This window comes from Parasteatoda tepidariorum, chromosome 3, assembly GCF_982258835.1.
Source record: "Parasteatoda tepidariorum strain Cologne lab strain chromosome 3, Ptep-v5.0, whole genome shotgun sequence".
NCBI lineage: Eukaryota > Metazoa > Arthropoda > Arachnida > Araneae > Theridiidae > Parasteatoda > Parasteatoda tepidariorum.
In genome coordinates this window covers 885,617-899,340 of record NC_141757.1, presented here as the reverse complement: position 1 = coordinate 899,340, position 13,724 = coordinate 885,617, and the positions used below count along the sequence as shown (strand labels likewise).

General features: G+C 33.7%; 1 protein-coding gene across 1 annotated transcript in view; it reads left to right on the top strand.

Annotated features, from left to right (window-relative positions):
- The window catches only part of LOC107457465 (uncharacterized), an 83,335-nt gene that overhangs the window by 33,366 nt on the left and 36,245 nt on the right, over positions 1-13,724 (top strand). The window contains exons 6-11 of the mRNA XM_087158562.1: positions 1,211-1,459; positions 2,178-2,453; positions 5,041-5,325; positions 9,582-9,992; positions 11,260-11,538; positions 13,074-13,340. Coding sequence (XP_087014688.1) covers positions 1,211-1,459; positions 2,178-2,453; positions 5,041-5,325; positions 9,582-9,992; positions 11,260-11,538; positions 13,074-13,340 — 1,767 coding nt within the window. The remainder of the gene's footprint in view (positions 1-1,210; positions 1,460-2,177; positions 2,454-5,040; positions 5,326-9,581; positions 9,993-11,259; positions 11,539-13,073; positions 13,341-13,724) is intronic.

The window sequence follows — 13,724 nt, the reverse complement described above, 5'->3', positions numbered from 1 at the left end:
AAGCAAACGATCAGATGGGTGTGTTCTTTTAATAATAGACAATTTTTCATTCAGCGGAGAGAAACACTTGATGATATTTCGGGCAACTGTGATTTCTATAGCACACGAGGATTTTCGAGTTATTTTTGTACTGATTGAGTTTACGGTTGACTTTGCCAGTTTCGTCGCCGATAATTTTCATCCTGTAATATACCCCAGTTGCGTAGTTTTAGGGAGGTTTTGGGGGATGAAACTCCCTCTGAAATCAATCATTACTTATATATATATATATATATATATATATATATATATATATATATATATATATATATATATATATATATATATATATATATATATATATATATATATATACAGTGGAACATCGCTTATACGACGATCACTTATACGACGTTTACATTTATACGACGTTTTAGTGTGGTCCCAAATCATTCCTATTCATTTTAATGTAAAAATATATCGTTTATACGACGCACAGAATCGGTTATACGTCGGTTTTTAGATTTTGCTCACATTTATTTAATTTTTTATTTTTTCTTGTGTATAAGGGTGCCAATAAGAAAAGGGTGCCAATAAGAATGCTTGGATGACGACCGTAATTTTTTCTAAATGACTGAAAAAACTAGACAATGCTATGAAGAAATTTGCAAAAACGAAAAATTTTGCTATTCATCGACCAATGTCCAGCGCACCCACCGATACTAATTATTTTGGAAAATGTAAAAGCTCTCTTTTTTCCTGCAAATTGCACAAGTGCGCTTCAGCCATTAGATTTGGCCGTGATTAGAAATCTAAAATTGCATCATAGAAAGCAATAAGTTCAACTAGCTATTCAAAGCATTGTAGAGACTAATAGCAAGAAAATATAATTAAAGGTAACATACATTCAAATTGCTCACTGCAATTTTTCTTCTTTGGTTATTTGTTTGTTTTGCTTTGTCTAATTTAGAAATTTATGTAAATCAACACGTTAAACATTAAAAATAACTGAAAACAGAGTTAGTTTCAGTTTTAGAAGTAAAAATCGATTATACGACGTTATCGTTTATACGACGTTTTTCGGTGGTCCCTTCGGCGTCGTATAAACGATGCTCCACTGTATATATATTCGGCTCTATTTGCAACGAAGTAGAATGCTTAGGTTTAGCATCGTAACTGTCTTTGGTATTTCAGCTACTTAATAGTTGTATTGTTTTTAATGTGTGTGTAGCACCAGCAAGTTGTCGTTATGAAACGAAATCGGATGTGATACTTCTGACTCCTGATTCCCTTCAATTTGCGGCCACAGCAACAGACTGTATGGATCAATGTGATGCAGAAACAGCTTTCAACTGCTGGTCTTACAGCTACGTCGACAACCGATGCCAGCTGAGCGGAGACAGCAGCGTCACCTGGGGAAAAAATGTCCAACTGCCCAAGCATCCGGGTGCAGTTTACGGAGAATTGAAATGCTTTTTCGGTATGTTTCCTCCTCCATTGATTTCTTACCTTCGATTGTTACAATGTTTTCCTCCTTCGGTTAATATTTTAAAAATCACAATAACGGAATGTTAAATAAATGATATTATCGATTTCTGTAATGCTTTTGGCGTTCCTATCTTATAAATTTCGTAGATTCTGATTACACTGTTTCGCATAGAAAATATACCATATTATACAAATATATTGAACATACGATTTAGCAAAAATGCGATATACATAAAAAACATATTTCTTCTGGTCAGAGGCTGACATACGTCAGATTAAGAGGAACAACATTTACGTTAATAATGTATCTTTCTTGTTATTAGATATATTTTAATTAAACTATGAATAATTTTACCTTACTAACACCCCATAAAATAACTCTTTACGAAGTATGCCTATAGTATTTCAAATCATGATTGATGATTTGAATAATAGGGATATCCTAACTGAAAGAATACATTCGGACCTCACAAAATAAAAAGAATAGTAATTTTGAATCATTGTGAAACATATTTTATAGATATGTTGTTAATAATAATAATTAATTACATCATATAAATCAATTATATGGAATAATATATCAATCAATTACGTAAAAAATTAATTACATTCTATTCAGTTTGGCGAAATGGATATTAATTAAGAAACTGTAGTAAAAAAAAAAAATTTAATATGTTGAGTTTATAGTGAGAATACTTTGTCCCCAACAGAACAATGTGATAATGGAGTGATGACTTTTGAAAAGATGACCGGTGTTCTTTTGAGGTCAGCTCAAGGCACGATGATGAAAGTGGAGAAGCCAGGAGCACTGGGCAATACACTGGAGTGTGCTCAAATATGCCTGGAGGATGGAACAGAGTGTCCGGCATTCAGTGACCACTATCACAACATGAGATGTGACAGACTGGACAGGAATTCAAATGGTCGAACTCAGGAATTGATTGCGAGAGACGGTGAAAGCTACTTTGAAAAAATATGCCTCCAAGGTATGATATTTCGAAAAACAACTATTAAAACATTAGTAGAATCCATCAACAAAGGAAAACATTGGTTATAAATGCGCTTTTTTAGAATAACATCGGATTTTTGGAATAATATCAGAAATAAGGAAAAACTATTAAAAGAAAATCAGTTGTTTAAAATAGTAGTCTCGATACTCTCGATACTACACACACGAAACTCTCATGTTTATCTTAAACTAAACACTAAGTAAGATGATATTTCTGATTTTTTTTTACAAAGTTTACTACAGATGAAATTATCTTTATGAAGATGCAAAAATTATGATCATTAAAATTATTTGTACTAATTAAATTTTTTATTTTATTGTTTAACATAAGTTAGAAATTTTAGTTTTTACTAAATTAAACAATATCCCAGAAAGAATATAACCCTTCTTTTCATTGTTCCGACAATGTTCGTAATAAAAACCTTTTTTCAAATAAAGCAAAAATATCTCAGTTTCAAACCTTTCATCCTAAGAGTATTATTTTTAAAGTTCTCTTAAAAAGGATTGTGGCATAGGAGCGTACAAGACGTTGCGAAAAAGTAACCTTATAATTATTTAGATTTAAGATTATTATCATCTTGAGACTAGGATTAGGAAAGGATTTTTTTCACGCTTCAAAACCCTAAATCAACCTCAATTTAACGTTTTTATATGGAAGGTTGTTTACTTAAGTTTAGGATTAAGGCAATGTGCGTAGAATAGGGCAGATAGTCACACATCTCGTTTTAAGGTTAGAAGGTTTACACACAAACCGCATAACAAACCTTTTAAGGTTTACGTGAAAAGGTTTTTGCTGTGTGGAGATAAACCTAATTTTGGTATCTGGGATGATACCGTGAAGCTAGCAATCATCGAGAGCCTTTAAAAAATATAGATTTAAGAAATTATTTTAACAAAGCGTTGAACTTTAAAAAAATATTGAAAAATTATTAAAAATCAATCGCCACAATATATTTGAAGCTATTGTTACATAAAACGATTATATTTAGTTTTAAAAAAACATGAATTTGTCTATACACTGCTTTTTTATGCCATGTTCGGATAATTTCCTTTTAAGATTGAACGAACTTTTAAGAGAAGAAAAAAATAACAATATATGACTTTGAAGATTAAAATGAGTGTTAGTAGAATTTTCGTAACGATGTTTTTTCGTTTGGAAAAAAAAAACTTATGTTTACAGCTGCGCAAGAAAATGGGGAAAAGGAGCTGTTCACATCATTATTTACATTCTGAAAAATCTAAAATAAAAATGAGATGCCTAAAATGTTATTTCGAAAGTAATGGAATTCATTACACATCAAATAATAAGATGGAAGTTTCGATAATTAGACATTTAAAATAAATGTGAAAAAGAAAAGAAATAATAAACAAACATCTAATTTGTAATTTTCATACTGCGTTTCTTGTTTTTTGTTTTTTTTTCCTTTTAGAATTTCCAGATGGATATTTTCTTGAAGACATAGTTGTTAGAAAAATCAATTACAAAAAATAATGGAGGGAAAAATACCTTTATCAAACAAATGTTGTTTATTTTTACGCAAGGTCGTTGTAGAATTAGAGGGATTCACGGAAGAATACATTTCAGTTATCATTTAACCCTTTTGTCACACTTTTTATCTCCTTTTGTAAGAAAGTTTGAGGAGGATAAATCAAGGTCTGTAATTTTTGCGAAAATAATTTCAGTGTTATTAAAAAAATAACACACAAATTCATTGTTAAAGTTAAGGCAATGGGTGCAACTTTCAGAGAATGTCTCATTTCTAGAAGAAAACTAACTTCGCTTTATCTTTATTTATTTATTTGGGGGGGGGAGGGAGTTGCATTTCCGATCGCTTGAACGAAAATGCTCACAAGCTTTCTCTTCAAAGCTTTTATTAAGCTGTTTGTAGTATGTTATTCACATAAACGAACAAATAAAACTCTTAAGACAAAGGTGAAAGAAATTTAAAGTTGTATAAGTCATATAAGTATATAAAGTACGTTGAGGTTAAAATATGTAAACTCAAGTAGGTTGTGTTTAATTTTTTTGTTCTAACCACGAATTCGGGTTTAATGAGCCACGGGATATAACACGCATTTTTTTGCTTCTTTCTAAATACATTTTATTTTAGTACCGTCGTTGAACAGCCGACCCAATTTTTGGATTTGCGACTACTGATGTACAACTCCGTAGCCTTGCCATTTTAAACCCAATCCAGAAGACAAGGGAACTCCTGCATCAAGTATTGTAAGGAATTTGCCTTCGAGGAGGACTTTTCAATGGAATTAACCCTTATTTGCGTTACACGGAGAGGAAAACCTCCCACGGTTAGCCTGACGGCAAGGGGACTCTAACCCACGATTCCTCTACTGAGTATATTTCTCGTCAACACTGTAGGTCGGTGCACGCCGGAATTTGTATCGACCCGCCATCGTTGGGATTCGAACCCGGTTCACCTCATAGGAAGGCAAACATCCTATCCCCTGAGCCATCGCGGCTTCACTCTAATCGATTAGCCTATCTAAGATAATTCCCCCGAACCATTCATATGCTCATAATAGTGTCTAGATGTATAATTTTGCAGGTCCTGAAGCTCAAACGTGTTCTGACAAATCGTGGGCCTTTGAGCGTGCCTTGGGTTATGAGATGTCTGAGAGCCTGTACCAGAAATCGATCAACAAAGTGGAGACGAGAACATCCTGCATTCAGTTGTGTCTCTCTGAGAGGGAGTTCACCTGCAGGTCAGCGAGATACGACGAAGAGAGCGGAGATTGCAGACTCTCACCTGCAGACCGAAGAACAGAACCAACAAAATACTACAGAAGTGAAGATTCGAGAGTGAGCTATTTGGAGAACAGTTGCCTACCAGGTACCACCATTTCTAAATGTTTCATAGAGATTCCTGTCTACAAATTTCGCATTTGTTTTTAATGATGAGACTTATTTGAATGAAAAAGATTGAAAAAATATAAGACAAATACAGTTTATGGCCAAATTATTAAGACGCACTCTAAGATTCTACGTAAAATCTTAATTATCAGAGGTTATACTCTATAAAGCTTTATTGTTTTTAAGCCGCAGAAACCAGTTTGCACTTGTTTACATCCATATTTTAATTGGTTGACATTGAATATAAATACAAATGGGAAATATATAAAAATCTCTTGAATAAAAATCCATTACGTGTCTGCTTAAATATAAAAGTAATACGTATAAACACCGGCAAAACATGCAATTATTAAAACACTACAATGCGTCTAATACTTTGGTATAATTATTATAATATACTAATATAATACTTGATATAATAAACATTCTATATTTGTATAATATATCGTCTCATGTATCGAATCGTCGAATTTATATTATATATCGACTCAATTAACCCATCGATACACGGACGTAAACAAGTGTAAACAGTATCGTAAAAACAACAAAGCTGTATTGCATCACCTGTATAATTAAGATTTTACATAGAATCTTATAGTCCGTCTAATATTTTGGCCTGTAATGGAAAAATATTCCTCCCTCCCATTTCAGCAAAGCTGTCATAAACGGCAGCTTTTCTGAAACTTACTAAATTTATTTTCAAAAACCTTTTTTTTTTTTCATTTTAATCAGAGTATCTTCGCTTTGAACCAAATGATAAAAATCAACGATTTAAATATCAATGATTAAGAAATTTTTTTCTTGCTTTTCAAAAAGTTTGAAGAAGAGAGATGAAAAGAAAAAACTCTACCCCTGCTCGCTGACACACTGCCCAACCTCCTAGGGCTTGCTCTGCAAATCAGGCTCATTTGAAATGCGTCCCAGCTGAAAATCTCAAGAAATTGAATCATTTATTAAAATCTTGAAAACTAATTCCCCTTTTTAAAAAAATTATAGTTTTTAACCAATATTAAGTTATTGAAAAATAAATTTTAATTGAAATACATGCCGCAACATGGGAACTTGCAATAGAGAAACAAAACAAATGCTTTTAAAAAATAAGTACTTTAAAAGTTTCACAATTTCCTTAAGAACACAATTGTAAATTTCAGAATTTTTAGTTGTCATTATAAAGCAACTATTATGATTATTGAACCTGATAATTAAAACATTATATAAAACACTTTGTTGATATGAACTAATTGATTTTTTAAAAAAAATTTTATTCTTCTCAGCTTTTATAGCTCGGTTTGCTTCATCTTATCGTTGTCGCGACGCGAGAAAAGCATTTTCATTCAGAAATGTGTAAGCGCTTTCATGCTTAAGACAGCTCACGTGCTTGATATTTCAATACTTTGTTGCAAACGTGAAAAGGAAATGAGAACTTTCGTTGTTGCCATGATATGTGGTAAAATAAACTGAATAATGCGACGATACTATTCTTACGACTGCGATTTCTGTAAGATTTATTAGGACGAATAATACAACGATTTCTTATTTAATAGTTAACTTATGATTCGATCACAAAAAAGTTTACATTTACCAAAAACAATTATTCATCTGCTTGTCTGACCGCCCAGTAGCTTTAAATGCTAAAATAGTATAATTAATTAGAGGAAAGTGACGGATTGTATTTATTAACTAACATTTTATATTTATTCATTTCTTGATCGTTACTTTTTCGAACATGAGGGATTTTAATCATACAAATAGAAACCATTGTTCTATTGAATTCAACAATTCTTTTTTTAATGTCATAGACTTAGAATGGAAAGAGACGTCAGATCATTTTTAAAAAAAAAATTAATACAGTTATTTTATTTTTATCGGGAGATTATAAACAGAAAATATTTTGTGACTTTATTCATGGGCTATTAAAAAGCTTTCTTAATAGCTCGAAGGATCCCAAACTTACGAGATTCCAATGTCTAAACAAGTTTTCAATGAAACAATACCTATTACAGTTTATTAAAATAAGTTAATTAAGTTTCATACATAATTTAAAATGTTAAACAACATTGTAAAGATTAAGGTTGAAAGAAAGGTTTTTCAGATTTCATACCACAATACTATTTCAACCGCTGTTAAAATTACATTAAGGCCCCCATTAATTTTGAACCACTTGAAGAACGTTTGGTGACAGCAATGCGTATATTTAGTTAACCTTGCTGGATATTTTGTATATGGGTGATTCTTACAAAATATGACAATTCACTGTCCCTTGCTCCAAGATCTAATACTGTAATACTAAAAGAACTATTTTTTTAAAAAAAAATTAATAAATTGCATTGTTAGCATTTTAAAACGACTTTGCACTAGCATTGACTGTTTTGTATAGTTAAAAAATTTAACTGAACTTCAAAATGTCATTTTCCTGGCACGTCCCAAACAATGTTTCCAATAATAACTAGCTTCAAAACTTCCCATAAATGTTTCAATATCTAATTTTTTTATCTCAACCTGTGTAAGCATTTCTAGAATATACGCAAAGGGTATTATTTACAAAAACTTCGTTTAAAATAGTTTTTTCTGTCAATAATTTGTTTGTCCCAAGAAAATCTGTCATTTTCCTGGCTACTTTTATTTAGTGGTTTATAATCAAAATAGATGGAGCCAGCAATCAATATCTTATGTTAATTGAGTGATTAGGTACCATCCTAAATGAGCACGTCTTGTTGCGTGAATAAAGAACCAATTTTCTGGTTTAAAATCTATTTCAAAAATTGTTTCAAGATGAGTCGGTATTTGTGTTGTTATTTCCCTGGCTTCTTGAAATCATTAATAACGTAAACTACATAGATTTATCCGAGTTATTTTAAGAAATCCTGTTGTTTTCTGCGGAATGTAAACGTCTTAGGCCAAAATATAAAATTAAAGTAATGTTATATGCTATGAAATGGCGAATTTGTCATTATCCTGGCTTATGAATTCCAGGACATTGAAGTGTTACCAGAAATTTTTTTAACTGCTAATACTTTAAGGAGGAAAAGCAAATATTAACCTAATACTAAGTTTATGTATGATTGTAATATGGTTGGATGTAATTAAAGTTATTTATTTATGTAATGATTGATTATTGTACACAATTTTATTCTGTACATATCAAGAACAAAAAAAATTTTGATTCTTTCTACAGAGGATAAGAAAGAAATAATTTAAGCAATCTATGGTCTATCTAACATAAAGGCTTAAGTTGAGTGACTTACTATTAACTTAAAATGACTGTTTTTTAAACTTCTAAGCTAATATATCATTTTCCTGGCTTTCAAGATTTGCTGAATTTCTATTTTATTTTTTTTCTCGAGCAAATGTCAATAAACTGCACTGCTGTCTGTAAGATATTAATAAGTGTAACTAAAGAAGTACCTATACAAAAAAAATTTAGATTATTTTGAAGACTTTAAATTTGAAGAAATTTTTTGGTCCGAATTGTCATGTTTAAAAAGAATCACCCATATACAGTCAGATTATCAGACCTACTATATGATTCTATATAAAATCTTAATTACCATGTGATACAATTGTTTTTTTCGCGGACGAAGCCGGTTAGAACTTATTTACATTCGTTATCAATGGGTTAACATTGTAATGCAATACGTTAAAAATGAATACAAGTAGGAAGATCATAAAAAATCTCCTGAATAAAAAGTCATTACATGTATGTTCAAACATATAAGTATTGCCTATAAACGCGTGCAAAACATGTCATTATTAATAAACTACAGTACGTCTCATAATTTTGTCTAATTATTACAATATAATACCTGGTATAATAAATAATCTATATTTATATAATATACCGTCTAATTTATCCGATCGTCGATTTTATATTATATATCGTTCAATTTAACCCATTGATCACGAACGTAAACAAGTTCAAACCGGTTTAAGTCGCGTAGAAACAATGAAGCTGTATAGTATCACATGATAATTAAAATTTTGCATAGAATCTTATAGTGCTTTCTAATAATTTGGCAAGCGACTGTATAGTTTGTTAAAGTAAGAACTCCCCTCATCTGGATTCATGACGGGGTAACGAGCAGGGCAGTCTCGGGTCGGAATGACGAAGGGAATCATTTTCTTTTGTCTTAGCCCTAGAGTGAAGAGCCCTCCATGAAATTCTTGTTTCAATAGCAGCAGAAAGGCGGGGAGAGTTCTTACCGTAGACAAACTATAGGACAATTTATTCTATTACAGTGGACACTACGTGCCCCTACGTGGAAACAGAAGATGCTTATCCGACCTACGCCAACATTATACAAACGGAGGGAGTGTCCACCCTAGAGTCATGCCGGGATTTGTGCACAGAGCTGAAGAGGTTTTCGTGTCGTTCGTTCTCTTACTACTCCAGCGCCCTCCAGTGTTTCTTAAGTGGCGATGATAAGGCCAGCGGGGGTTCAGCAGCGATTCAACGTCGTCCAGGAATAGTATACTACGAGAGAATGTGCCCCCACGCAACCACCCTCGAAGCACTGCAGGCAGATACAACCGAAGTGACTCTTCCTGTGTCCATTCCTTCTGCTGTGGTGTCCAGCAACACGCAAGCTCAAGAAAAAGAAACAACCCTGAAGACGAGGCCACCCTATCAACCGCAAGAACCTTCGCCGCGTAAGTATGCAATTTTAAATAAATATCACTTCCCTTACCCTTATTTCTGGTCATTCATCTACTCCATTTTATGACAAATTATTGATAAATTATGCACCCCCGTAATGTACAAGTAGTTATTTTACAAGGTTCCTTTTTTTATAACCATCGTTGAACAGCCGACCCAATTTTGAATTTGCGATTACTAACGTTCAACTCCGTCACCTTTTAGCGTTGAAAAAATCCAGAAGACAAGGAAACTCCTGGATCAGTACCCCCAGAGGTATTGATTTGTTATGGGAGCATGGAGGACTTTGTGACTCGACAGATTTAACGCGCATCAGTCACGATTTACTGCACGAAGAGCCTTCGGCAGACTGGGATCGAACCCACGAACTCTTGGACATGGGTCCAGTGCCCTACCAAGCAGGATACCCCGGCCCAATTCACGAGGTTACAATAAGTTTTCTCTCTAAATAGCTTTATTCGCACACGAGAGCAACCTCAACTCTAAAGACAATTTCGCAGATAGGGTACTTTTATTGCTGAAACGGTTAATAGTAATAGGGATAAAATTTTTTGCTACTTATCTTAACTTTTGTCTAATTTTATATGTTATGCTATTATCTAGAAAGTAGAGGATTGATTTGACGGTTTGCTGATAATTTTCAATATACCTATTAGTAATACACCTTGAAACAACAAAAGTTGGAAATAACTTTGATAAATTTAAAAAAAATGATTAGTTTAATAAAAATGATGCTGTGATAAGGGTGTGAAATGAAATCATAGGGTTGTGGATGGTTTATAATCACTTAAATCAATCAGGTATACCTGCAAGAACGCGATCAACTGCTGAATCGTGGCACAAACGAATGAGTACCCACGTTTAACGTCGTTTGCAGATATCCAGTTGGGATTCCCCTAAGATAGGCCAAAAATTACTTTCCAATTTGCTGAAACCCACTTTGCGTTTATTAAATTAGATTGATTGCAATTTTGTTTGATACATTAACATCAATATAAATTAACAACATCCATTAACATTATTTGTTTTAAAAATATTCTTTGCATTCCTCCATGAGGAATTCTATTGTTCTTAGGGTTCCAGAGTTTTAATAAACGCCGAGGTTAGTATTTCCTGCTAAGTATTTTCTCGTTTAATACTACCACCATAACATTTAACAAGTGTATTTGCTGTTGTTTTCGGTTTAAGCGTTCCAACCTTAGTGATGCGGACCACTCAAATGTGATCCATGGATGTGCAATAAAAGAAATTCTTTTTCAGGTCCAGAATGTTCTCCGAGGGAGAGGTTAATTTTCGAAAGAGTGACCGGATATGAACCATTCGGAGTGACCTCCACTCTTCTGTACAGAGGTGATAGTTCAACTCCTGGAATCACAGCTGAATGTGTGAGGCGATGCCAGACATTAACTGACTGTCGTTCTTTTATACTGGACCACCAGAGATTTGAGTGCAGCACCGTACAAGATCCACCCAGCATTCATCCAGCAGATTTCAGATCTTCCATTGGAAAGACTTTCTTTGGCGGTATATGTGTACCCGGTAAGATATTCTATAATAGAAGAAAGTTGAGAATACTGCCAAGTGATAATAATTTATGACAGTGTACCGGTGGCAAAACAGTCCTGAGTGGGGCCGCGCGTCTTCCCGGCTGTCTTCCAATTTTTGGTCTTCAGAACTTTGCAATCCCATGACGCAAAAGATTAGACACACATAAAATTTTTCTAAAATGTTTTCCTACAGTTTACTAAATGTGTAATAAATAGATAGTATACCGGAATCAGTTTGATACCGGCTTACGAAACACCGGTTCCGGTATGATACTGGATCCGGTATACTATCGGATCCAGTATACCGGTATACCGGTGTTTCATAGACCGGTATAATTTTTTTGTACCGGGAATTATTTCCAATAGGGAGATGCTACGGAAAATGAAATGAATTCCTGTAAAATTAAAACGGAAAAAAATAAACATTCTTATTTTTGACAGTTTCAACTGTCGCAAATAATAATATTTATTCAGAAAAAATAAAGCAAAACTTTTTTTTTCATTCAATTAGAGCGCAGTTTTCCATTGAAAGGACGAGATTCAGCATGTTTTCTAGATCAACCTTTAATACCTTCTTTTGTACTGTTAACCGTTCTCATATGCGTGTCACTCATTTTACTAACATTTATGGGGCGCGCACTATATGATGTTATATTTAAATAAAAAAGAATCGAAAATTGATTTCTTATTTATCAAACTTAACCTGAGCCATCCATTTGGTACGCTTTTAAAATTCAAAGGGCTTCAACACTATTTTGAGTCAAACAAATATTTTAATTGTTTTCTGAATCGAATAATTGTAATTTAATTCATGACTGTGAATAACCGGAATGGGTTGTACATTGGTGAATGTTGACAATCACATAGTCGCTTCGGTAAATGTCCGAAATAGGTCCAGTTAAGTGCCCGGTATTCCCTATTTTTAAGGTTCAGTGCCCGGAACACTGATGTCTTTCCTAATCTATCCTCAGCAGGTATTAAGATACAGAATAAATGTAACAATATCAACGAATAAATTAACATCAAATCGGACATAACAAATATTTTGATCATTAACGTTTGTGATTGTTGACATTCACCGATGAAAGTAGACATTCTCTTAATTTCGATCATTCACGGTAACATATATAATGATTCTCTATTTGGTCCTTAAAAATCGAATGAACTGGGCAGCTCACATTTTCAGAAGGAATGATGACTCAAATTTAAAGAAAAACCTATTACACAAACCCCTAACGAACAGGAAAAGAGGTAGACCCAGGCTGAGATGGCTGGATTTAGTTGAGACTGATTTCCTTCCTCTAAAGGAGAAAAACTGGCGAACAAGTGTCAAAAGTAGAGAGAAGTGGATTCGAATTCAAAGGAAGGCACTGGCCCACCCTGGGCTGTCTAGCCAGATATGATGATGATTTGGCCCTTAAACCACTAAAAACGTGTAGATAATAATTTTGTTTTAATCCAAAGATCTCTCGGTCTATGTATTTAATTCTTAAATAGAAAAAGAATTTTCTTTTAATTGTTTTTTAGCTTATGTGGGATGCTCCAAGTTGTGGGTCTACGAAAGAACAACAGATCACGAACTTCAAGGTTTGTCTCCAATCGACGTGGTCAGGGTGGTCAGTTTAGAACAGTGTCAACAATTTTGCCTCGAAAGCCGAAAGTACGTGTGCAGAGCAGCTAACTATTTCCATTTGAGAAGAGAATGTCACATCTTTGATGACGACAGGACAGCCGACAATGCTCGACTGGCACCTGCTAGCCGAGTCGACTTTTTTGAAAACCAATGTCTTGTAGGTGAGTAACAACGTATTAAACTTCTTTTACACTATTCCATGTAAATGGGACAACAAAACTTCATAGGATAGAAAGTTTGCTTTCTAATGAGCAGAACAGGTTTCGAATCCCTGAGATGGTTGGTTGAAATGAATCCGCATCCAACTTGCACCGACCACAGCGCTGACGTGAAATATCCTCAGTGGTAGACGGATCATGGGTTAGAGTCCCCTTGCCGTCAGACTAACCGTAGGAGATTCTCGTGGTCTTCCTCTCCATGCAATGCAAATGAGGATTAGTTCCATCAAAAAGTCCTCCACGAAGACAAATTTCTCCCAATATTTGATCCAGTAGTTCCCTTGTCTTCTGGATTGGGTTCAAAATCTCGAGGCTACGGAGTTGATC